This window comes from Perissodus microlepis, chromosome 20 (assembly GCF_051167445.1).
Source record: "Perissodus microlepis isolate ML-2025 ecotype Zambia chromosome 20, ASM5116744v1, whole genome shotgun sequence".
NCBI classification, from domain to species: domain Eukaryota; kingdom Metazoa; phylum Chordata; class Actinopteri; order Cichliformes; family Cichlidae; genus Perissodus; species Perissodus microlepis.
In genome coordinates, this window is record NC_140480.1 from 22,519,035 (window position 1) to 22,542,912 (window position 23,878).

Below are 23,878 nucleotides of genomic sequence, written 5' to 3' on the forward strand. Positions count from 1 at the left end.
ACTGTGCTTTGGCTGTCAACGTAGCTAAAATTAAATTTGTTTTTCCGGTTACAGATAGTATGAAGGTTCCTGGCTTACCTCTCTCTCCATTTCATTCTTGGTCAGATGCATTTGTTTGAGGATCTGTGATCGCTGCTCCATTATCAGTGTCTTCTCATAGGTATAGGCTGAGATGTCACCGTCATGCTGTAAAGGAAAAACACACGTCACATAAAATCCATGTATTACTTTGGAATAACGGCTTGGCCTACGAAAAAAACAGGGGATCCTTCGAGAAACTGTTCTTTTAGGCCGCTCCTGGCAGGATTTGTTTGTGAGCTCAGAATATGTGCCAGACAAATCTCTCACCATCTCAACCACTTCCACTACGGCGTCAATGCGCAGGTGATAGAGGAAGGTGATGAGGTCTTTCTTCATCTGGATGCTGTTGTCATCCATCTGAGCTACAGTGAAAATACGCATCTTGCACTTCCTCCACACCTATAGCAAGAAAAAAACCCGATAACGACGTAACCAATGTGCCTCGAAGACAGTGTTTTTTTTTTCCAAACACACTACACTGTATCACACTTAACTCGTGCTCATTTAAGTGAAAAGAATCCACAGTTTCTTGTTCCTCACCTTATGCTGGCGCAAGAGGAAAGGCAGAAGCATTAGCATGCCTCCATCGTGGACAACCCACCACACGTCAATGTGGCCTTCAGTGAAACGCTCTCCATTGGATGGATAGCTGGAAATATTCTTAGGAACCAACAAGGCTATACTGGCTATAGTTGTCTCTCTAACCACCTCTACAGAGGAACAGGAGAAAAGTAACCCGATGGGGGGCAGAGCAAAGGATTACCTATCTTTTTTACCAAACTTTTTCAATGCCCCTGATTTGGTATTTGGTATAATATTTGATGCTGATGTTTATTAACAACTAAGAGAGCTTCTATTTCACTTGATAACTTACCAATGAAGTTCCTAAATTCCTGGTGGCACTCAGGCTGTTTCCAGTTACGGGGCCAGCTGACCATCACCGTGTTGTGCTTCAGACCTCCAAGTCCTCCAACCTGAATCAAGTGGGATGTTCCATCTCTGAGGTTGGAGGAGATGACGACCTGAGTGAAGCCCTTTACTTTCTCTGTCTCCATCAACTTACGCAACGACTGCAGGGACACAGATAGAGGGTAGGCGCAGCTGTTAGAGAAAGTGGCGATTCTTCTGTGCATGCGTCAGAAGTTTAAGTGTGTGTTAAAGAGTAACAGACCTGATCTGCCTTATGAGCTTCAGTGTAATTGTCAAGGAAGGTTCCTTGAACACAGGTGCCAACAATAGTCAGACCCTTCCCAGCTTTTAGCTGATTGGTCAGAGATAGAAGACGAGGCTGCTCGATGTTTTGCTCAGCGTCCATACTCACTAGGACCAGGATCTGAGGCCTAATAACAAACAAAATCAGTCAGTGATAATCACAGGCAAAAGCCAACCAGCTCTATTAAAGATAGACTGAGCTGACCTCCAGTTCTTTGTGTGTGGTGGTCCCTCCTCCAGCCTCATCAGAGCAAAGCGAGCAGCGCTGAGCGAGATCCCACGTATCCCATCACCCCACTCCTTCTCAGCTCTGTCTCAAAGCACATTAAATTATTAGCTCTGGTCATATCTACAGCATCCAGATTCATAAAAAATAGACTACTCTGTGACTTTTATCAAAGAATCCTTTCTCAAATGATCATTGATCAAATTATTATTTCTTACCCACAGAACTCAATGTATTTGTAGATGCAGGTGGCGATGCCCATAGCCACAATTGCATAATACCAGGAACACATGAACATGAGTGATAAGCACAAGCTCATACCCAGGAAAGACAGAGCCCTGCAGGGGACAGGACGTCATGTTTAGTCAAACCCAGAGTTCTGTCAGCTTCACACAACTGGCTGATTAATGGAAACAAGAAATGTTTAAGCTCATCGTGGAAGACAAACACACAAACTTCAGGTCTTTTTATGGAGATTCTCACAGGGGTGGTTTCTTTACATCAAATCCAGAATCTGTCTTTAAGCAGAGCTTAAACCCTCGCACCATATGTGATGAATATCTATGATATCTTTGGGATAGTTAAAGGATTTTATGCATGTTTGAATCACATCTACTGCAAGTATAAACACACGCAATATCAATATGCAAAGAAAAGCAGCAATGTGTCAGCAACAGCACCGAGGAAAAAGACTGCAAACTTAAATATGACTGCAAATGATCCAGTATTTAAAATACATTGTAAAAAAGGATGTGCAAAGTTTTAAATAATAATATATTTTGATATAAATACATAAATTTATATTTGCTACACACAAAGAACACCAACATGCATTTTGGTGTGGAAACTCAAAGTACATGTCAAAGTAAATGTAAATTTCAGATTATAAAACAAATGCAAGAGTTTTTGGAAAGCTTTCATACTCTGACCCACAAACTCACCAGTGGTAGAACTTAAATCTGGGTCTCCAGTTTGGGGTCCTCAGCAACGTCTGCAGGGCGCAGGCGAGATTGACGAACATGTAGCACATCAAGAAGAACCTAAAGAAACAGATGAAGGGAAAGAGAGAAAACAGAAGTGTAAGAACAAAAACCACAAAAAAGGATCTTAGCTTTAGTTGTTGTGTTTATCGGTGAGCAATACATGGAGAGGATTGGTGCGACTGAATCCAGAGAGGCAATGATGATGCCAATCTCACAGATGCTAGCTGTGAGTAGAAGTGCCCACGTGGGTTCCCCGTTGGCTTTACCGTGCCCAAAGATCTGCAACAACACAAGTGACATACAAATAAATAATGTCATATTTACCAATTAATAATAGTTGTGTCTTCAGTTTTAGTTTAGTTTCTTTTAGTTTAAGTCTTAGTTTTAGTTGTTATAAATTATTGTTGTATGGAGGATATGTTTCGGTTTCAATAAATACGCCTAGTTGTCAGTTTTCACAAGTTCACAAAACAGTGTCAGTTAGTTTTCATTTTTTTTATTTTAGTTAACTAAAATGTTTTGTTTTGTTTAGTTTTAGTCAACTATAACAGCCTAGAGTGGGGACAAGAATATCTTCAAGTCCCCACAACATTTCTGGCTCAGCTGGAAGCTCTGAGAGGTCTGTATTTAAGACAGAGATAGATTTGTGTACTCACTCTAAGGAAGGGGATAATGCCATCCCTTGAGATGGCCTGGAGGAGACGGGGAGCTCCTGTCAGACTCTGAAGTCCCGCTCCGCAGGTGGAGAAGAAGGAGCCAAATACAATAACCCACGGGGACGGCCATGCCAGCGTACCTATTACAAGGTTGCCACTGACCCCTTCGCCAAACCTGCAGGAACATGAAGATAGAGCTCCTGCGTTAACACAGTGAATGCAAATGTTCGACCGACCGGTGCTCAGTCAGGTACAAACAGTGAACAGCTGAGTTCTGCTAACAGATGACTGAGAGCATCGTTTTAGACTCAGCTGTGATTCAGTGTTTCTGATTTTTACTGAAAATAACTCCTCAGATAAACACAACTGCAAGCAGTCTGAAGCTGTGCTAAATGTTTAATTTTGTAAAGTGTAATGTACTCACTTATTGCTGCACATAGTGAAATGCATTATTATTAAACTGAAGCTACACATTTGTTAAAATTGTTAGCAACCTGTGCAGGTCTGTAATTCCCTACATTCTTCCTTTCTGACTTTTTATTGGGCCTGTCAAACATTTTGCTGTCACACATGTTCCCAGTTTACAATAATATTAAGGCACAAACCTCAAACTACAAACATTTTCTGAGTATAACGGTCCAAAATTAAACTTAATAGAAGTAGAATTACTTGTCTCTTAGGACGACTCCTTCTATACAAGCACCAAACAGCACCACACAGGACATGTCTGGGTAAAAAAAAGCTGATAAGGACCACACGACCGAAAAGGTAGAAAAGGTAACAATAACTTGTGAAAAGTTATATTAATGTTTATTTTTAACCGGCCTTGGTTCACTGAAGGATACACACAGTTGACGTGGTGCTAATGGCTGCGATGGTGCCGATAGGGATTGACTTCTGAGCGTCACGCAGATCTCCGGAGCGGTTGGAGCCAGCCATGATACCTTTGAGCAGAAGGTTAAATAATCGGGAGAGTTGTGACTTGATAATATTATAATAATCAGACTCAGGTTTTCAGAGGATATAAATGATATATGTACATAAAACAGAGTATGAGAAGGGTAATTACTAACTTCCACCTTTATGGAATACTAAGCACTTTACTGACTTCAGTCATGTTAAAGGTGCTGTTTTCTTTGGCCACTGGAGGGCAGCAAAAACAAACTGTGAACTCGAGACTGACAGGTCACTAAAAAACAACAACAAACTGGCACAGAGAACTTGTAAGCAAATATTTTCCCATTTATACATCCGGCGAGCATAAAAAAAAACATTAACATTTATTTGCAACCACCATCTCTCGCACCTGAAAACAAAGTAAACTGTCTAAGTAGAAACTGCTGTCTGCTAAGCAGGAAAGCGATTAAAGTGGTTAGACAAAGCCAAAACACTTTCTAACATTTCCGAGCAGGCATTAAGAGAACTGCAGGGTCTGGTGCATATTACATGCAGTTATTTGACCCAAGTTAGAGGAGTTTTCCAGACACCTTTGATAAAAAAAACACACACACAAACAAACAAAACAACAAACAAAAAACAAAGCATAATGGACCTCTTTAGCGTGCCTTCCTGGGACTAACCTGTGACAGATGGGAAATAAATTCCCACCAGCAGAGTGAAGAAGCTGGTGATATCTGCTAGAACGTAGCGGTTCGAGCTCGTTGTGGGACTGTCTGGATCCACGTCAGATACAAGTCCACGCTTTTCTAGAATCATCCCTTTCTCCAGATAGTTACCAAACAGGTTCTCTGAGAGAAAGAGAGACCAAGTTTAGGAATTTAATCTTTAATACATACTGAACTGTGGTTGGCCAAGAACCCAACAGAAGGTGGTTTACACTGAAAAATGTACCTGCCAGGATGCCACTAGTGACCCCTGGAATACCTTGTATCTCTGTAACATTGTTATTGTTGAAGTATTCGTCACAAGTGGCATTGAGGTACTCCGAATCACAAAAGCTCCTCCACAGTTTGGTGGTGACAGTCTCGTTGTCTATCTCAATGACCTTTGCGCAGACATCATATCCTTTAGAAAGAAGAGTTCGATTTCCCAGCAGACAGACGCTGCAAAGACAGCCAGCACAGGGCATACCTGTCACGTAGGAAAATTCGACATCGTTATGGATTTGTACCAGTGAATAAAGAGTCACTTACGGAAACACAGGGGGGTCAATGGCAGTCTTGATGACTCCAGCATAGACAGACAGAATAGAAAGTATGACACAGGCCAGGAAGACCAGTGCCAACTTATTGACATATTTGACCCCCACAAACACCACCAGTGCCATCAAGCTCAGCACAATAGTGCCGTACACTCGCATGTTGTTGAGCAATGCTGCTTCTGCCTCGGGGCCCTCCAGGCCCTCAATCTTAAAGATGGCTGCCTGGGGAACAATATAAATCTGAAAGAGACAAATTAGTGGAGGAAGACAGGGTTAGAGTGGGTGAGAGGAATAAGATAAAGTTTGTGGAAGTATTGTAGAGAATCTACATATAAATATGTTTATGCAGCTTATTTTTTTGTTAATAAAAAAAAAACAACGTCATGTGATATATAAAAAACACTTTTTATTATTTATCCTTTTAGTTCTAAAAAAGCAGAACATTATCATTATAATGTTATAAATACTTAATTAGGTACACCTGGTGACTGTGTATTAACACAAATATGTTATCAGCCAATCACATGACAGTAACTCAGTGCATTGAGACATGTAGGTATGGCCAAGATGGGCTGCTGAAGTTCAAACTAAGCATCAGAATGGGGACATATGGTGATTTAAGTGACTTTTGAACTGCTTCACAACAGGTGTCTCCTCTCCTCCTGTCGGCTAAGAACAGGAAACTGAAAACTTGGACAATACTGGAAAAACGCTGCTTGGTCTGATGAGTCTTGATTTATTCTGCAACATTGAGATCTTAGGGTCAGAATTGGGCAACATGAAAGCAACATGCAAACATCAATCCAACCTGCCCTGTATTAAAGTTCAGGCTGCTGCTGCTGCTGCTGCTGGCGGTGTTGTAATAGTGCAAGTATTTTTTGACACACTTTAGTAAATGAATGGACCGTGCCACATATTAAATGATGACAGTGTTTCCATTTTCTGATTGCTGTGTCCAGCAGGATCTCAGAAGACTTAAATCTCAAACTGTTTGGACTCTTTGCGATGTGGTGGAACGGATTTGGATCCTGGATGTGCAGCTAAGAAATCAGCAGCAACTGTGCGATGCTGTGATATCAATATGGACCTGAATCTCAAAGAAATGTTCACAGCATCTTGTTAAATCTTTGCCATGAGGCTAGTCGGTGTTTATAGGTTTATGTTTTTTTTTCCTGAGAAATCACATCATCTGTCAGTTTGGCAAAAAGTCAGTCAGCTGCTATGCAGAAACAGGAAAATGTCACCAAATCTCCTCAATTGGATTATTTTTTCAATAATGCATTTTACCTCGCCAAAGCACATTTGTATCATTTCCATAATAATGGAAATAAAGAAAAGAAAACACACTAAAGCAATGAGAATAAAATAAATTAACACATTAAAAAAAAAGTTCACTGTGTTAAAAATTACTGTACTGTGTGAATGTGAGTTTTTAAGTTTAAAGTGGGAGAGTAACCTTGCTTTTTTCCCCCCTGTCCCCTTCTTTCCTGATATCCTTTCATTATCATTTATTGGAACATGTTGTGCGCTAATGATTCCTGTTTTACAGCCAATGTTTGAAGACAATTTAGCCGGAAGATCACAGGTGTAAACAACCAAATTAACAACATGTGGGGTACAGATAGAGTTCAGTGGGTTGAGCGGGCGGCTCATATGCTGAAACGCTTCTGCAGGGGCCCAGATTTGATTTCCCACTGAACAATTTCCTGGATGTCATTTCCTCTGTTCTCTTTCCTGCTTTACCTGTCTGCTCTCATGTCCTGTCATAAAAATAATAAAGGCCAAAATACGTCTATAAAAAATAATAATAATGGATCCCTTTCACTTAACTAACACATTAACTACAAGACCGAACCAGTAACAGGACCCCAAAACTAACATAACTGGAATTCAGCCTTTATTATCTCCAGCTGCGCTTTTCCTGTTATTATATTGCAGGCATATAAGAAAAACATGAAAAGCAATATAAACCTGTCATTTAAAAATTCAATCGACTTACCAGCAGAATTTCAATACAGCCGAGAATGTACATTGCACCCGCAAAAGTGGTGCCCAAGTAGAAGCAGATCCCGACAGCACCGCCAAACTCGGGCCCCAGAGAGCGAGAGATCATGTAATACGAGCCTCCAGCTGTGAGTCGCAAACACACACAGGGCTCAGCGCACCGCTCTGTTGCACACAAACATACTAATGCATGCCCTCCGATATCCACTCACCTGGTACGACTCCATTTGTCGCAATGGCACTCATGGAGATGGCTGTGAGCATGGTCTGAAAACAGCAGCAGACAACAGGGGGGGGATTACAGGACTCTGAAAGGCAGCAGGTGGGCAAGTCAAATTAAGGAAGGCTGACAGGGAGGCGCTGATGAAATGAGGGGATGGTAGAGAAAACATCCAGCAGCACAAAAGTCTGACTCATCTGGTCATGTCGAACCATTCCTCACAGGAATGACTGGTTAGGCATATGCTGTCACTTCAGCTACAGTCTGTTACAGCAGAGCACGGTAGTTAGATACACTTTTACGGTACTTGTCTGTAGTTTAACTCTTTAATATTTGAGTTTAACAGCATACTACTACAGCAACTAGTAGTCCGAGATTATACTTATAAAGCCCAGACATGATCTATTAGTGACGTCAGTGTGGGTGAAATCAAATGAAATCCAGACATGTCCTTTTAACGCCCCTGAAACTTCCAACAAAGTGCTGGCAAAAATCAGACAAGCCATCTATTTAGGTTTGTTAACCTTATTTTTAGACACAAACTAATTATAGTAAGATTCCAATGGTCAGTGTATTTTCTTACTTAAAAAACTTGTTTCTGTTTTTTTTATCTAATTTTTTGAAAAACATTTCATGTAATACATTTTAAGCCCCCCTTTGTTGATTAAGCCCACATACAGGGAGAAATATGGTGCTGAAAGCCTGTTAGTGGGTTTACTGGCAGAATGCCGTTTATCAGGATTTACTATGTCACCTTCAGCAGCTGCACAATGGAAATCACATTCACACAGCCTGTTTTACACTGATCAGAAACAATATTAAAGCCAACTGCCTAATATTTTGCTAGCTCCCCCCTGGACATAGACATGGCATCTGCTTGGTCTGCACAAGTAGCAGAATCTCCGCCTGAAAGACCAGAATCTGCAGTTCCAGTATTGGCCACTTGAGGCTGGGTCCCAGTCGGTTCTCACAGACTTACATATTAAAAAATGTTTAAAACTTTGTTTTAAACATTTAAACATTGTTTTGGGCCTCCAAGCATTGTTTCCCTCTTTATAATGACTGAATTATTTTTTTTTAAATATCTGACTAGTGTGATTTTTCAGCTGTAGCCATCAACTTTTGTGGTGTTAGTGCCTTCTGGAGCTTTTTGAGTGGAACTATTTTATGGCTAATATTGCTTTCTCTGTGGTACAGACACTGCACTAAACTTTTGGTGAGTTGAATTCTGCTATTTGTAGTTTGTTACTGTTACTAATTAGCTTGGCTCCAAACAAAAAGTAGTGATAACTGTTGGTGGTGGTCAGAGGGCCCGGTGGCGCCAGTGTCTGGCAGCATCGCCTCTGTCAGTGCGCCCCAGGGCGGCTGTGGCTACACTGTAGCTTGCCATCACCAGAGTGTGAATGTGTGTGTGAATGGGTGGATGATTGTGTATAGTGTAAAGCGCTTTGGGGTCCTTAGGACCAAGTAAAGCGCTATACAAATACAGACCAATACAGACCATAACAACCGGCGGTGGCTGCATTCATCTTTTCTATACAATCTATAGGTCTGCCACAATGTTTAGGTAGGTTGTATGTGACAAATATCCACATGAATAGTTCCCAACAGTTGGATGCACAGTAAGGAGGTATTCGGTATTTTCCTGTCATTGATGTTAGAGTTGTGATATCTCGGTGATCAGTTATAAATGCTTGCAAAACCACTCTTTTTCCAGATTGATATGCTGAGTGCCTTTAGTTGACTGATTAATCTTGAACGCTGAACAGCCAGTAGTCAGATCGGCGAGGCTCAGGGCGCCCCCACAGTAGGAAATCCTGCAGTTTTACTCACTGTAGAACAACACATGAAGACGATTATAAACGAGCCAAAGACGCCTCCAATCCCAACCATCCATGTCATCCGCAGGAAGAGGATTACCCCAAAAATATTCTGGATACACGGCAAGTACACTCCCATTAGAGTGCCCAGCTGAGGTGCCTGGAAAATACACAAAACAAAATAACAAATTAAAAACTTTATGATACAAAGTGCACTAACTCCTTTTTTTCTGGCTAATAAGTCAGTTATTACTTTGTTGTTCAGTCATTCTGTTATTGCATTTATTGTAAGAAAAACAGCTTTTGAAAAAAGTAACACTCCATAATTCATCCCACACCTGTAATTATATCTACCTACAAATATTTGAACTTACAGTACAATAGAGGGCAACAAGTCAGGTTTAAACAGGAAACAAATAATTATAATGTAAGTAAATTTAAGTATTGCATAAGTGATTTTAAGAAAAACAAACAATGTTTCCCTGACTTATATTGTAAGTACAGTGTACGTTTTGGCCCATATTATCAGGTTGCTTCCCTTAGGAAGAGAAGACACTCCTTTCCTGTATACTTCTTTTGAAAGTTAGGTTTAAATGGTGATTGTGAAATAAATAAATATGAACGTAGACTTCGCTACATCATTGTAATGTCACATAGACCTGCAAAGTTTGATGGCATTTATTTTTCCTTGTAAGGAGAACAGTCCTTATCAAATTTATGCAAGTACAATAAAAGGACAATCGACTAACAACTGCAGCATAATGAATATTAGATAAAGATGTAAAAAGGCAAGGTTAATCGACTCCGTAATATGGTTCTAAAAAGTGCAGCATTTTTAAAAGATGAGGAAATATTGTTTGTGTCTTTGCAAAATTGCTATGAAATTACACACTAACTAAAATGATTTATGCAGTCCCTAAATTTACTTACACCATAATTGTTTCTTTGTTTCTTGTAAAAACCTGACTTGTTACACCTTTTTCTAGTGTGCCTACCTTTAAACATTAGTAGGTAAACATAAATGTACTACATTATAATTTAATGTAGTAAATTTCATCTCTGGTGTTAAAAACTGTCCTTGATGCTTTCTTTTTCAATCTTCCACAAAATGATGATAAAGGTTTTGATGCAATTTAAAGCTTATTTCCTGTGTTCAAACTGCAACAAAACAATACCGTTCTTTTATGAGGTGTTGAGTGACGCAACACTTGAAGCAGATTTGGAATAAATTTAAGAAAGTAGAAAAATATTGACTCTATTGTGAACTTTTACTGATAATTTAAATTAATAAATTATAGTCACTTGTATTTAAACATTACTATTGTAATAAAAATGGTTAAACTATGAGAACTCCCAATTTCATTTACCATGTGATTCCTCCAGCCTGTATTTAATTCTCTAAACGTTTTTATTTTTAAATTTTTTACGTTTTTAAATTTTTAAATTTGGACAACCTGAAAAAACAGGTGTGGTCATAATAAAAAATATCCTTTATTATGTCCTATATTATAGGATTTGGATTTTTTAATATAAAATTATTAGATACATTTGATTTGACATATATTAATTATTTTCAAATTACATGTAGGGAGTTTGACATTATAGGTATAAATAGTAAAGAATTCCCTGTTTTATGATATTTTCTAATCATATTATATGATAGTCTAAGGAGCTTGGAAAGAAAAGTGTCTGGACTTCTTTGAGGTGCTTGAAGATGTTTCACCTCTTATCCAAGAAGCTTCTTCAGTTCTAAGGTCAAATGGTGGAGAGTCCCAGATTTAAACCCAGTGGGAGTTTCCCCCCAAGGGACAAAGGACCCCCTGATGATCCTCTACCTAATCACATGAGCCAAGGTGTGAAAGCGGGTGTGGGTCACAATCAGCCAGGGTTTCGGGTGAGCTCATTGTGAAACTCCTCTTTCAAACCATCTGTCCTCTCTGTCCGAAATGTGAACGTTGGCATCCTCAAAAGAGTGATGCCAAGAGGATGCCAACGTTCACATTTTGGACAGAGAGGACAGATGGTTTGAAAGAGGAGTGAAAGAAGCCATTTACGTCCACTGTGAGCGACCATCTTTGAACAGAGGCGGTGGTTTACGACACCAACTGTCTGCCATCTATAATCCAGTTTTGAGATCCCTTCCCAGACGCCTTAACGCCCACTCACATCCTGGGCCATCTGACCTCAGGAAATCACATGATAGGGTGGGGCCACACCCGCTTTCACACCTTGGCTCACCTTGGCTTCTTGGATAAGAGGTGAAACGTCTACAAGCACCTCAAAGAAGTCCAGACACTTTTCTTTCCAAGCTCCTTAGACTATCATATAATATGATTAGAAAATATCATAAAACAGGGAATTCTTTACTATTTATACCTATAATGACGTGATAGTATGACAGATATAATAGTATTTTGACATTTTTACACCTGTTTTTGTTGCTGCAGGGTGAGGTTAAATGGGTCACATATATAACATACTGTACCTTGACAGGTTTTTTAGATGGACGTGACCCCTCCTCATTATTCTCAGCCTCTTCGTGCTCTTTGCTGCCCGTTGGCAGGTTGGAATAGTTGGCCAGAGTGCTGAGCAGAGAGGAAACCATGGGACTGGTATCCATCTCTTCCTGCAGTGCAGTACAAATATAGGCAAAGTTAAACTTAAAAGCATATACAGTCACATTTCTGACCTTAATAATAACAATTAAGGACAGCAACCTATATTACAGGGCAGTGAAGAGTGCGCCCACCTCAAACAGAGCCATGTTATTGCCATCATACTGCTGGCTCTTATCCATGTTAGTGGCTGCACTGCTGTTGATGAAAGGACTGCTCTCTTTAGGGTTCCCATCTCCTAAAACACAGAAAAGCCAACCGGCACAGTCAAAGTCGAATCTTAAGTCGTGTTAATAGCACCACTGTGGGTTTTGACGTGGTGACATTTTGAACTGAGGCCTCGGGTTAAAGCGCCAGATCCTCATTTATAAAAAAGCTTAGTTACTCTCAAGAGCATTCCCTGATGGTGTGCTTTGCTTAATTCATAAAAGATGCTACACATAAAAATCCTCGATTAGTCAAACCGTATGTTGTAACTTATACACCTGTGACCAATAAATGTCAGATTAGTTTAAGCTGACACCACCTGCTTTGTGTTTTCTCCTTATTAATGGCAGCACAAACGTGACCACCTGCATTGATGCTAAGTAGCTAAGAGAGAAGGGCACAGGAAAGATAAAGAGAAAGGCTGGCAACTTCGAGAGAGGTGGGAGGGATTTTTTTTAAACAGGACCAAAGAGGCTTGAGACAGTGAAGAGAAAAAGAAAGCTAAAAGACTGAAAAGAAATGTGCAATCACAGCAAAATATCCAAATCTCAGCCAAATCTCCAAAAAATACAGATTCACAGCAGCAGATTAAATCCCAGTTTGGCAAGGACTTATTTATTCATATGTTTTCGGTTTCAATGTTTTAATGTGCAGCCAATGTTCTGCCAAACCACTAGGCAGAGTTGTACATGCAAGCCACATCGCCAAAAAAAGCTTTGGTCTTAAATGTTTTATTTGGATTTCCCACACTGCCATTGAGTTGTCACTTTCAGGGCTGTAAAACAAACATTGTGAGGCTCAGAAATATATGCAAGAATAAATTAAAAGATTCAATATTTAGGTTTTATATCTGGATTTATTTAGTTTGAATCTGAATCACATTACTATAATTTTTGTTTTTACTTCGGTGCAGAATGTGAGCTTTATGTGGACCAACCTAAGCGTTGTAGAACATGCATTTTATATTTCATAATAATAATAACAATAATAATAATAATAATAATGTGATTCTTCTTTTGGATCTCAGGAAAACTGAGTTTTACCAATGAAGTAGACTTTAGCCAGGAATAGTAATGGATCAAAAGAGCAAAAGCAAACAAAGTCCATCTCTGAAATCTCACTTTGTATTAAACCAGTTTTCCATGTCTTCCCGTAATATAAGAACAGACATGGTTACTTTTTTTTTAATAATTTAAAATAATTCCTTCAATCCTTTCTTTAATTCAGAACACATTGAATGTGGGAAGTACTTTAATTGAATCATCAAATTATAATAATGATCATGCAAAGTTCCCTTCAGGCTTGGGTGCATATGTACCCCAAACAGCAATATAATTTATAAATAGCAGGGAAATTACTTACAACACGTAAAGGTTTTTCTTAATGTTATAAAAATAATTTTAAAACTCAATTTTAAATTCCCAAGCTTGAAAATTTGCAAGCAAACTGTACCAACATACCACTTCCTGAAAAGAAATTATTAAATTCTTTAAATGCGAATAAAAGAAGAAGAGATAATAAAAAAGGAAGATAATGCAGTACACCTGCTCAACTGCTTGTTAATGCAAATATTTAATCAACACATCTGATGGCAGCAACTCGGTTCACTTAGGCATGCAGACGCAGCCAAGATGACCTACTGAAGTTCAAACTGGGCATCAGAAGGGTGAAGAGTGATTTTAGTGGGCTTGAGCTGTTTTGAGCTGATAGGAAGGCAACGAGTAACTTTAATAACACTAACAACATCTAAGCATGAAACAGATCAAAACTCAGGCTACATTGTGTATTGGTTCACTAATTTGGAAAACAGAAGAACGGAAAAACATTATCTGGCTAAGTGAGTCTTGATATCTGCTCCAATACTTGAAATGACAGGACCAGGAAAGAATGCTGGTAGCACAGTTACAACAACCTACCTGAGTATTGTTGCTGACCGTGCCCATTTCTTTATGACCACAGTCTTCTGATGACTCTTTTCAACAGGATATTACACCATGTCACAAAGCTCAAATCATCTGAAACACGACAGAGAGTTCACTGGACTCAAACAGCCCCACAGTCACCAAATCTTAATCTAACAGAGCACCTTTTGGATGTGGTGAAGGAGGAGATTTGCATGATGGATGTGCAGCTGAGAAATCTGCTGCACATCACTGATGCTAGTTAGCTAAGAGATTTTAGTCTCTGTTTTAATATGGATCAAAATCTTAGAGGCATGTTTCCAGCTTCCAGAATTAAATCAGTTCTTGAGGCAAAAGGAGTTCCAACCTAGTGTTTACAGCGTTTACATAATGAAGTGGCTGGCACACACACGCACACACACGCACACACACGCACACACACACACACACACACACACACACACACACACACACACACCTCTAATATCTCCTTTTGTCCACTGAGCTCTTTGTTGGAGTCCTTGGCCTGTTTGTTTTCCACTGAGTCACAGATTTTGATGATTCGTGTCTGATCCTTAGAGTGGCTATGCTGCCGGTCATGCAGCTTCAAGGCCAGTTAATATTGTGTCATTTTGTAGCAGCGGAGATTGGCTGAGCCTGCTTTTGCCCCACGAGTCCCAGGAGAGACATTCTTCGGATGATAGCAGAGGAACACTGACAAGTCACTTCATTACACAAGCCCGAGCACGCTAAAAAGTCCTATCATTATGGGTCTTTTTTGTTATTTCTAACTCCAGCGGTTATGTTAGCATTCTGAAACAATATTAATAATGAGATGACAAACACATCTTCCGTTCAACATGTGCACGTTGTATTTTCCACAGAAGGTTAGAAGAACACATCAACTAAAATGCCTGCAGCACGAGTGCCCTGTTAATCCCATGAGACCTCTCTACAGATGGACAGGGTTAGAGTGTACAGTGATATCGAAGTCAGTACGATGCATGTTTGTGCAAGTAGAAATGTAATGCATGAATGCATTCCAGCTGATATTAGCATTAATTTTTTATTCACAGCAGGTTAGATTTAGAAATGAATCATGATTTGGGGCAACTGTTTCCCATGACAGAAAATCCTTATTGGAACTTGCATTTAGTCATTTTTATAAAGTTGGACATAATTAAAAAAAAACTCCCAATGCAGTGGAGACTTTATCTTATGGAGTATGATGAGTGGGCAGGAAAACATTTGCATATTTGCCTTCAAAAACTCTTGCAAATAACTGCTTTGTCTATGAATGGTGCTGAGTAAGTGGTGTGCAGTATTTTTGTCTGTTGCTGTTTTTAACAGCCTTTTCAGTGGAAAGAACTTCCTGTGCCTGGAACCAGCGCTGAGCTCTGAGAATGAACCACAGAATTAAAATTGGAGGCTGTAAAAACCAAAACAAAGAGGCTATAAATTTTGGTAACACTAAGAGGAACTTCAGTGTTGGCTGTTAATTCCTTTGTGTCTACCTATATTTGTGATTAATTTAACAATGAGTAATAGTCATCAAAAACACTATGAAAAAAACAAACTAAAAGCCCTTAAGCACGGGACTTTTAACATCTGTTATTTCATTACCGTATAATCATGGCTATAAGCCTCTGAAGGTACAGTCAGATCTTTTACAAAACCTCCCCTTGATAGTCACAAAGAAGGACATAAGTGACCTTTGGAACAAAGTTAAATTTCCAAGCTACATGTCAGAAACAGCAAGGGCACAAGGGATGGATGCCCTGACCATGGGATGAACATCCTTTACTGCATTTTTGGGCTATTAAATTTTCTTGTTTTCTTTTCATTTTGATACTCTGCTTTTTGTCTTTGCTTTTCTTTTCCAAAACTATTTTCATATATATACAGCTTAACTTCTTCCACCGTTGTAGTGCGTGACAAATCCAAAAGTCAACTATAATACATTTGCAAGCTGCAGAAATTAAACTTTTGATATTCCTGTCCTCAGATTAGTCACATTTCCCTCCAAATCCTTCCCCTGTCGTCGACCAACTGTGTCATGGATGGCTGCTAAAAAACTGATCTATAGCATGTTTTTCTGTCACAAAGTTTCTTTATTTTTGCACATGCTGCAGCTTTTTCTTTTAAGTTCTGCAAGCACTGTTATTTTACGAGAGCTGTTGAAATGCTCACAGAATAGACCATATCACAAAGGTTAAGCAGAGGACAGGTTTCTGTAGCTTTTCAAACATCTCGATTGCTTTTCTTATGGAGCACTATTGGCTGTTTTGATGATCCCTTAATTTTCTTTCTGATACCATTCTGATGAAATTTTTAGCTACTTTGGTTAATTTAAATATTTGGAAACTAAGTCCAGGTGTGCTTGCCTTTTGTGCAATTTAGAAAATGTCAGCATGCTATCATGCTACACTAAGATGCTAACTTCAGCTCTTTAGCAAGCTAACTAGCTGCAATGGTGATTTAGCGCAGAGTACTCACTCAGAGCTGTTCAGATGGTTCAGATTTGTTGAGCAACAGAAAGTTGCTTAATACTTCAAGGTATGCCTCTTGTGCCCGAGGGTGCACATACTAGGGGATTACTATCTGTCTGCTCAGTAATCCTGCAAAGGTAGGACACTGTTCTTTAACTCTTTTGAAAAATCCTCCTACCCAAAGGACAAAGCTCCACTTTCCATATGAGGACTCAGTTGTGTAAAACCCTCTGTAGACCCTCTGAAGCAGAACTCAGACGTAATTTCACTAAATGTTTCAGACATACATTCACTGTCATTTGGTCAATGACATGTAATGCTAATACTTCAGTAATTGCAAACACTCCCTAATGGGTGATAGATACAATCAGTTGCAACGTTTATTCTGATAGACCAGTACTCGGTGTCTCAGTGATGGTGTGGGCTCTGTAGAAAAGCAGCTAACCCTAGCTTTTAACAAATGGTGGTAACTGACACAAATTTCTGACTCAGTAGTAGAGCTGTTACAATTAATTTTCTTTTGATGGATTAGCTGCTTCCTAATCCATTAACAGCCATGTTTAACACCTGAGATGTTCTGGGAATTGCCGAAATAGGAGAGCTCAGGGCCTCTTATGTTATGACTGGCTTAGGAACTTCCAAATGGATAGAAAGATTAAGCCTCTACTACATTGGAGGTTGACCTATAGTGTAACAGGCGTTCTTCACTGAGAGATGATCACATTATTTCATTTTCATCACAGTACCCCTTTTATCAAATATCCCTTGGAATATATCATTCATTTTCAGATTTTACTCGTGGTTCACAAAGCCTTTAATGGTACTGCAACTGCTTGCACAAAGTGTGAGCCTCACTAATCCTAAATGTCAATGCACATCAGTTTTATTGGTGGACAATTGAGTGGCTGTAGCTCAGGAGGAGAGCAGGTCCTCTGCTAAGCGGAAAGTTGATGGTTCCATCCTTGGTTGTTCCAGTCTGCATGCCAATTGTCATTGAGCAAGGTACTAACACCAAGTATTGCTCTTCAGTTCATCCACTGGAATGTGAATGTTGGCTAGAAATCCCATAAGCATAAAAAAAGCATATTGTATAGGGTGCTCAGGTAGAGCAGGAGCAGGCTGTTAGGTACCCGGAGGCGCGTGGACAGCGGTTAGGTCAAAACCGCCAGTCCGTTTACAATCATTCAGTCTGGTAGAAATTAGCTTCAGTTCTTTAATGTTTCATTGCACGTTGTATTTCAGTGATACACGGCACAGGACAAATTTGCAGATTGCAGTTCACGAAGTCGTGATTCAGACGAATCAGTTGTTTTCAGAAGCGACCTCAGTCAGTCAGTCTGACAACTGAGTAATCCTTTTGGTCTCGCTCTGTCTGAAGATTTTTGTTTGAGCTTGAAAATGGTTACAAGTTAAAGCTTGACACTAGGGCAGGGCAATATGGCCAAAAATATTTATCACGATATATATTTGAAAATTTGCGATAACGATATAACTGCCGATATAATTAATGCGAGACAAAATACTTTACAACTCCACAAGTTTATTAGTGCAAAAAAACCCCATCAATGTATTTTCAGTTAAACAAGAAGCTGTTTTTTATGTGCATTAAAGCTATATAAAAATTTAACAGTGCAAATGCAAATTCCTGGCTGACAGTTCAACCAAAAGGCATTTCCAGTTGAAATTGGCCGACATATCCTCAGCATAACCATGTAAAATATCCACAAAACTTAAAAAGAGGTTATACACACACAATACGGTAATATTATGTTGAAGCACAGTACGTATTACGGTCGCCGTAATGCTCCGACAATCCATCAAGTGTTGTGGCTTGGTAGCTTACCGAAGTTGTACTAAAACTTATTTGACAGATTTTTGAGCGCCGTGTATCATGTAAAATCAGTTCGGTAATAACGACGGCCCGCTTGCACGCTCTTGTTGTGCCTTGGTGTGTATCTGACGGACGAAAGCCAAACCAGTTCCACACCACTTTAGTTGCGCCATTTTGTACAAACCAATTCTGGTTCATCTGTTTCATTCAACGATCCGCTTTCGTCCTTCTAATTCTCCGTCGCCGCCATGCTTTTTCCGCCATGTGCGTATGAAAACAAAGGCACTGCGCATGCGCGTTTTACCCATATTCTATCGCGATATTTCAGTCTCATGCAGCGATGACAGTCAAGACAACTCTTTATGGAAGTTTGGGAATGTTCACAATAACCTTGATATTAAACAGTGATTTAGGAGTCGTGCACTCTGAGATCTCAGATGTTGACTATTCTAAAACTTTAAACTATGCAAAAGAAATGGGTGCAGCTGGTAAATGTCTATAGTTTATGAATGCAAATTAACAAGTAGAATGAGCTTGTGCTTTGCCACACTGAGGGAAAGTATCCTTTCAGAGCACAGAGGGTCACAGAGAGTCGTTATTACGTTAACTGGAGAGGTATGAAAGATTTCCTCTGTCCTTATTACAGGGTTGAAGAATCCCGCTAATGACATTCTGGTTGACTAGAAGGTTGTGAAAGAGGTAAGAGGTGTTGTCCAGGATGTCAAGTGATTTGTTCAACATCTTTTGCTCAGTAACTAACTGTAGGGGCTTCAGGTTAGTCCCTAGCAGCGAGCCAGACTTCAAAATCAGCTTGTTAAGCTTCCATAGCTACAAAGAAACTTGCACCAGCAGTCTAACAACAGGTGTGAACATTTTACTGTATACATTAAATGATCTAAGCTTCATCGGGAAGTAAAGTATGCTCTGTCTTTTCCTGTAGAGAGGCTCAGTGTTACACTTGTGGTGAACAGCCAGGTATCTGGTGCTCTGCACCTCTACTGGCCCACTGGTTCCCTGTACTTTATCTTCTTCTCACCACTGATACACCAAAAAACTGTAGCATCACCTGAGATTTTAAATCAAAGTTATACTGGATGTCGCCACTGTACAGGGTAAAGAGAAAAACATAATTACACAGCCTCCTGAGGGGCTCTGATCACTGCAGACGCGCTTCCATTCAGTTCAGATTAATGCAACCAATCTATAATCATTGAGGGCAAATGGAGTCAGAATGTTTTCTATAATCCTTCTGCCTACACTTGACACACATATGATTAACTGATAAGAAATAATCTGATCAGAAAGATGATGTTGTTGGAGAGGAAGATGCTTATATTTACAGAGCAGCAAGCAGAGCTGTGATGAAATTTGACCACAGTGTGCAGATGAAAGGCAGTGGGTGGTGCAGATTTGTACCCTTGATGTGACATGGTTATTAAAAAATGAACAGTTTATACCGGCTTTTAAAAGCTTAATAGGACACAGGCTCAAGGGGATTATCCAGCAGCTGCTGAAGGCCAAAGAGAAAAGCAGAAATTAACTTCTGCATGTGAGAGAACTGCACCAGTCAGCTGCACAGCAGCCTCACAATTACATCAGACACACACACATTCTATCGTTTTCACCTCGCATGCTATAACCAAGGACTTAAAGCTAATTCCATGAAGTTATTTGTGTCATTTAACTCTGTTCCCTCACCGAGAGCCTCTGTCACTGTGTTGCACATAGAATTAAATTAAATTATTTCTATTAAAAATTGATAATAGTTAAAGGTTAACCTTCCACTGTACTTTTATTTTAAACATCGGTGAACTACAATGTTTGTTAGTTTTAGCTCATAATGTGGTTTTCCCTTCTTCTCCTCTCTTCTCTTGAGTGGGCACCGATATGCCATTTCATATGTACTAAGTGAGACAAGATCATTCGCCGTCTTGCCTCAGTGCTTTTAATTTGTAGTACATTGTCTGGCACACACACATAACATTCCGCTTTATTTATTTTATTATTTCTTTATTAAAGACTGCTGCCAATTTACTCCAATATCCCATGGAAGTCAGTGAAATAAGATATTACAGGGATTATCAGGAGGATCTTCAGAGTGTGATTTAAACATGTGAAATGATAAAGTACATGAATTTGGCTTCTCAAAAGCAGCCAGGCATCAAAATGAATGCTTAATTTCCAATACAAGGCAAGTATGGCTCCAGTGTAGTCTGTGGGGCAGACAGCATTGGTTTCATTTCACCTCTTGACTTACATTTTGCCTGGTACAGGTTCTCATGCTTCACTGCATGTAATAACTGTGCATTTATACTTTGTTTGATAAAATATTGGCAAAACTGATAACTTTGCCTCACATCTAGAAGGCTTGAGTGCACTGGCTGGCTGGAGCCTTTCTGTGCAGCGATTGAATGCTCTCCCCATGGCTGTGTAGGATCCCTCATGGTACACTGGCTTCCTCCCACAGTTCAAAGACATGCATGTTAGGTTAACTGGCAATTCTAAAATTCCTGTAGGCGTGAATGTGACGCCTCGGTGAAAGCGAAAGTGTCGGCTCTGCAGATTGGAGACCTATCTAGGGTTTACACCACCTCTCACCACATGATCGTTGGGATAGGTTCCAGCAAATGGATGAGGCAAAACAATGGATGGATAAATGGATGGATGAATCACAAAAAGCTTGTTAAGCAGCATAGACACCAAAATAATCATCTGAGCCTATTGTAAGCTTGTATATGCAGCGAGTACTTGAACTCATAAAATCCCTCATGTGTTTACATTAAGCTCCATTGTTTGCTTGGCTTTAAATTCAGAAGCAAGAGTCCCAAGATGCATATATGTAAATACACAAACTTCTATCAACTTGTCAACAGATCTTAACACTTTGGCAGAAATAAGGGAGGTATAAACAGAACACTCACACCGGCTTGAGAATTTCCAGATGTAAAACTTTTTTGTGTTGAACAAACCAATCTTGTTGCATTTGAAATCCATTTACACATCTCCTCCTCCAACACATACAAGTATAACTCTGCAGCCAATGAGACCACCATGTTCATGTGGTTGTTGACACTTATGTAAGCCACCAGAGATTCGAATATGGTGAAAACGTGCACAGGAATACAGACACTACATGCTAAAGTGTTGTATTATATATGTTGTATAAATCTATCTAGCCAGCCATATACTCGTTGGATCACGATTACTGTGTTTATTAAAGCAAGTTTGCCATTTGGGGAAATGCAATTATTTGCTTTCTTGGTGATATTTTAACTTAACTTAGCACAAAGAGGGAAAAGCTCTGTACAACAGGGAACAAATTCAGAATTCAAATTCAGACACCAGCACTGTTAACCTGACTTGCCATCTTTGCAAACAATTTAAGTGTAATATCACAACCGTGTGCAGGGAGCTTGTTATCTTGTTGCCTTGTAAACAATTGCTTTGAAGATGGGGCCCAGATCTGTGACTTTTTGCAATCAGTTGGTTTCTTCAAAGTGACTATGTTGCATCAAGACAGCAATCGAACTGGAGTAGGACGGAGTCAGTCTGCTATCAGTCTGCTATCAGTTTGCAGTTAAATGGGGTCAAGCTGGCAATTACATACAATCTGTTTGTGATAATATGGCCATTATCTGTGATAAATCAGCAAAAACTGCAAATCTGTCGCTCTCTGCTGCAAATCTTTTGCCATCTGTAAACAAAGAGATTCAAATTTGAGACAGAATTTCAGAACCAAATAGTAACATTGTCCCTGCAAGACAGCAATTTAACTGCAAAAAGTTATAGGTGCTCTGCAGTTTGGCTTTTATATAAGGATATAACAAATCAGCTGGAAAGCAGGAGGGTTGGAGACGCCTCGCAGACGAGTTGCATTAATCGCTCTATACTGACGCAGAGTGATCTTGTTGGGAATCTGTCTGCATTTCTGTGCCAGTCTGTCTGAAAGTGATTGCAGTCAGGCTCCCATTATTTTTAAACAGGTTACATCCCACCAGACGACCTGCGCAATTGCCGTGTCATCAAAAGTGGTAACCACTGATTATTTTCCCAGTCAGGAGGAGGTTAGCGTCCCAGTTTTACTTTCTGTGACTGTGCCATTAGTCAACTACCTCCTATAGCTGTCTATTAACTGGTTGTTTTTTTACACTTAGATGTGATGGTGGTATTAATCGCCCCTCGTATTTCTTGAGAGAAACTGTAAAAAAAAGTGCATTTTGCAAAAGACGGGACTTTTAAGTTTGAGTAAAATTTTCCGATAGTTTTCAAGAAAACAGTTTGGTTTGGTTTTAGGAAGCTAGAACTGCTTCATTAATTCTGGCCATTAAGTCTGGTCATTTTATCCTTTGTAGTAAGTGACTGTGTCCCACCAGTGTGGTATTATTGGGCTGAGCTATGTTTCTGAACAGTCTTAACCCAGTTGAGACATTTAAATAAACAGTTACAGCTTTCATTCTTATAAGAACTGGTTTCTATTTCTTTATCCCAGTTCAGGTCTTTCTACCCTTAGGTCGCTTTGTCAGGGCAGGCAGTAATGACAACTGTAGCAGAAATAAAATTAACTTTGCTATTGTTTTACGTGTTCGTTTTACATAAATTTTTTGTCTATTAGAAAGGTAGAAAGATGCATGTTTATATAAAGTACTGTCATAATGTACCCTCTGATTCTCGCTCTGTCTGAGGTTTCCACCTAAGCTGTCATGGTCCTGGGTCATTTTGACCCAGCGTTTTGTGTTTCCTTGAAGTCCATTTTTGTGCCTTGTGTTCATTCTGATTTTGTATTAGTTTAGGGTTGAACCTGAAGTTTGGTGTATATTCAGCCCTACCTGTGTCTGTCCTCGGTGCTCTGTTCATGTCCCCGTGTTGTGTTGTAAATCAGTCTGTGTGTTCCTGCTTTACTTTGAAGGCTCGTGTTCTGGATTTCCTGTTCTATTCTGAAGGTCTGTGTCTGTTGTCATTGTGTTCAGCTTGTGCCCTCCAGTCATCATGTGTATTCAGATCAGCTGTTCTTCCCTCCTGTGTGCGATTACCCGATTACCTTGTGTGTGTGTATATATAGTGGGTGTCGGTCTGTGTTCGTTGTCGGTTCGTCTGCGTTCTATGGTGTTTCGTTCCTGTCTCTGCGTCTCTCTGCCCCGCACCCCTTTTGTATGCTCTCAGGTTTGTCATTTAGTTCTTCCAGTTTAGGTTTCTTCAGTTGTTTTCTCATGCTTTGCTGTCTGTTTCTGCCACTGTCACCTGTAAATAAACCCTCACTCATATCATCAGTCGGCTGCCTGCATTTTGGGTCCTCCTTTTCCTCCAACACCACACGGCTCACCCCGCCAGCCGTGACATAAGCTGGGTGCCTCATTTGTTACATATCACTCCTCTTCGCAGATCAACACACAGAAGCTGAAAGCGTGACAATGAGAACGCTGAGAAACAAAGGGTGAAAAAAATGATGTAAAGGTAGGTGGGAAAACACACATA

General features: G+C 39.8%; 1 protein-coding gene across 1 annotated transcript in view; it reads right to left on the reverse strand.

The window, feature by feature from the left end:
• Positions 1–23,878, reverse strand: part of slc12a5b (solute carrier family 12 member 5b) — a 38,186-nt gene that overhangs the window by 6,981 nt on the left and 7,327 nt on the right. The window contains exons 2-21 of the mRNA XM_084917066.1: positions 12,113–12,216; positions 11,849–11,989; positions 9,377–9,523; positions 7,536–7,590; positions 7,319–7,449; positions 5,312–5,559; positions 5,010–5,221; positions 4,739–4,906; positions 4,004–4,102; positions 3,828–3,885; positions 3,159–3,333; positions 2,663–2,781; positions 2,461–2,559; positions 1,738–1,857; positions 1,499–1,603; positions 1,253–1,421; positions 956–1,151; positions 622–791; positions 349–480; positions 79–186 (exon numbers count right to left, since the gene is read on the reverse strand). Coding sequence (XP_084773192.1) covers positions 79–186; positions 349–480; positions 622–791; positions 956–1,151; positions 1,253–1,421; positions 1,499–1,603; positions 1,738–1,857; positions 2,461–2,559; positions 2,663–2,781; positions 3,159–3,333; positions 3,828–3,885; positions 4,004–4,102; positions 4,739–4,906; positions 5,010–5,221; positions 5,312–5,559; positions 7,319–7,449; positions 7,536–7,590; positions 9,377–9,523; positions 11,849–11,989; positions 12,113–12,216 — 2,756 coding nt within the window. The remainder of the gene's footprint in view (positions 1–78; positions 187–348; positions 481–621; positions 792–955; positions 1,152–1,252; positions 1,422–1,498; positions 1,604–1,737; positions 1,858–2,460; positions 2,560–2,662; positions 2,782–3,158; positions 3,334–3,827; positions 3,886–4,003; positions 4,103–4,738; positions 4,907–5,009; positions 5,222–5,311; positions 5,560–7,318; positions 7,450–7,535; positions 7,591–9,376; positions 9,524–11,848; positions 11,990–12,112; positions 12,217–23,878) is intronic.